The sequence below is a fragment of the Poecilia reticulata genome, linkage group LG19, assembly GCF_000633615.1.
Source record: "Poecilia reticulata strain Guanapo linkage group LG19, Guppy_female_1.0+MT, whole genome shotgun sequence".
In the NCBI taxonomy this organism is placed as follows: Eukaryota; Metazoa; Chordata; class Actinopteri; order Cyprinodontiformes; family Poeciliidae; genus Poecilia; species Poecilia reticulata.
The window spans coordinates 1978699-1981358 of NC_024349.1; the positions used below are offsets into that span (position 1 = coordinate 1978699).

The 2660-nt window shown below is 39.1% G+C and overlaps 2 protein-coding genes across 3 annotated transcripts in view; both read right to left on the bottom strand.

Annotated features, from left to right (window-relative positions):
* Positions 1–1100, bottom strand: part of LOC103481099 (actin-binding LIM protein 1-like) — a 39473-nt gene extending 38373 nt beyond the window's left edge. The window contains exon 1 of one of the 2 annotated variants that reach the window (XM_017310920.1): positions 801–1100. In XM_017310920.1, coding sequence (XP_017166409.1) covers positions 801–1056 — 256 coding nt within the window. In that variant the 5' untranslated portion in view covers positions 1057–1100. The remainder of the gene's footprint in view (positions 1–800) is intronic. The other variant, XM_008436387.2, reaches the window with a different exon arrangement.
* The window catches only part of LOC103481098 (major facilitator superfamily domain-containing protein 1-like), a 39896-nt gene that overhangs the window by 6894 nt on the left and 30342 nt on the right, over positions 1–2660 (bottom strand). The gene's annotated exons all lie outside the window — the stretch shown is intronic.

Here is a 2660-nt window from a genome sequence, read left to right on the forward strand (position 1 = left end):
CTAGATAACGGGGAAATTCTGCTGGGGTTGCTAGGTAACAGCGCAGAATTCTGCTGGGGTTGCTAGGTAACAGCGCAGAATTCTGCTGGGGTTGCTAGGTAACGGCGCAGCGCCTGCTGATCTGTGACGTTACATTCGGAAGGTTTTTGAAACGGCTCGATTTGCAAAAACCAAAACACTTTTAACTTACAGTCAAAACCTGGCTGGATGTTTGTTTATTCTAGTTCCTCTGGAAAACTATTTCACTAACAAAAAGACATTTTCCCCATTTTTTTATTTCATTAAGTGAAATAATCTGAGTGGAACAAGAACTTTTTTAAATAGTATTGAGAAATTATTGACTTAAAAAAAGCTCCCCTATCTTCCTGGAAGGTTACCTGTGAGTTAGTTTTGTCTTATTTGTAATAGAATCACAAAATCTTACCAAATATTTTGGTCTTGTTCAAATATCTTGGTCCACTTGATATAAGACAAAACTTACAAGTAACTTTTCAGCAAATGAAATGAGTTTTCTTGAAGTCAAGAGCTCCTTAATACTGATGGAAAAGTTCTAGTTCCACTGGCTGATTATTCCACTTATAAATTGGGAAAATATATTTTTAAGTGAAATAATCTGCCAGTGGAACTGGAACCATCAATACTGAGGAATCATGGCTCATATGAAGCTCCTGTTTCTTGCTGAAAAGTTGTTTTAAGTTAGTTTTGTGTCCTTTCATTTGCACCAATATCTTTGCAGTAGACATTAAACCAAGTTGACTTGCTCTGTCGTGTTTTGCAGTGTAGCAGGAGCTGCTGCTGACCTGAGACCTCTGCAGGAATCCCAGCCAGCTTCTCGCAGACGATGTAGTCGTCCGGGTTGATGAAGGGCAGCTGCTCCATCATGCACTGCTTGGGGATGAGGTAGAGGACCTCGGCCAGCTGCCCGTCCTCGATGATGGACATGCGCCTGACCGAGTTCTTCCTCTTGACCCGGTCCAGGATCACCATGTCGCTGCTGTTGCCGGAGCCGCACAGCTTCCCCAGGCTGTTGAGGTTCAGGAGGCTGGAGCGGTTCATGCTTCCAGCCGGACGGACCGCGTCTGAAGGCTAAGCTGCTCTCTGACTCCTTATCATTGTCTGTGTGTGTGTGTGTGTGTGTGTGTGTGTGTGGGTGTGTGTTTTCCACCAGGACAAAGGCTAACTCCTACCACAAGCCCCCTAAGCAGATTAGGTGAGGTATATTTAGGGTTTCTCTTCACGGCAGTCAGAGGTTTTACATTCAGGTAACCTTCTCTCCTCAGTTTGAGACGCTTTACCTCATGCTGTGATTATTTAACTGCACTGCAAAAACACAACATATCACCAACAACGTTTAGTCTAGTTTATAGTGCAAATATCTTACTGCACTTAAAATAAGACAAAACTAACTTGTAAGTAACTTTTCAGCAAATATAAGTCAATAACTCCTTAATCTATATAAAAACATGTATAGTTGAACTATCACATTATTTCACTCACATTTAAAGACATTTTCTCCTGTTAGAAGGAAATAATCTGCCAGTAAAACCAACTTCATCATCAATATTGAGAAATTATTGACAAGCTTTTATATCTTGCTGAAAATTTACTACTAAGTTAGTTAGTCTGATGTCAAATGTAATAAGATGTTTGTACTAGAAATTAGACCAAAAAATACTTGGTAAGATTTTGTGTTTTCTACCAAAGGAACATCGTATACACTTCAAAAAACACAAAATCCGACCAAGAATTTTTATCTAGTTTTTATTAGAAACATCTCAGTACATTTGAAATGAGACAAAACTAACTTACTAATAACTTTTCATCAGGATATAGCATCTCGTTTTAAGTCAATCATTTCTTAATATTGATGAGAAAGTTCTAGTTCCACTGACGCCGTTACCTAGCAACCCCAGCCGTTACCTAGCATCGGCTGGGCTAGTTCTAGTTCCACTTGCGGAGTATTTCACTTCTAACAAGACACATTTTCCATGTTACAGTTGAAATAATACAGTTGATCTGGAACTTTTCCCATCAATATTAAAGGCGTTTGTACTTTAAACAAGATACTAAGATATTTGAACTCAAATGAGACCAAAAGTATTTGGTAAAGTTTTGTTCTTGCAGTGCTTTTACCATTAAAAACTCGATAAATTCCACATTCTTACACCAGAATGTGCTTCTCTGTGTTTAAGAGTTTAATTTTTTTTTTGCATTAAGTGGAAGCAGGAGGAGAAGCAGCTAAAACAGCCGCTCCTTGGTGGCCATGTTTATCTGGACAGTTTGGTATTTTAAGGAGTCTGGACGCTTTGAGGAGGCGACAGCTTGACGTCTGAAAACGACGTAATGAAGACGCTGACTGAAATGAAAATGAGCGAAGAGCTCCCCCTGCTGGTCTGGATGAACACAGCATGACAACCAGCGACAGTAAATCAGAGGGTTTTTTTTTTATTTCTGCCTGAATAAAATGTTTTACCAGGGGGAAGTGAGGAGACTTTCTGCTCTTTATATTGTTTATTTAGTTTTCCTTTTTTAAAAAAATAAAGAATAATGTCTAAAGTAAAACGAATGAAAAAGTAACTAAGGGGGCGTTTACACGACAACGATCCAACAAAAACGGCACTTTTGTTCCGTTTTTGTTGGATCGTTTACACGATAACGTT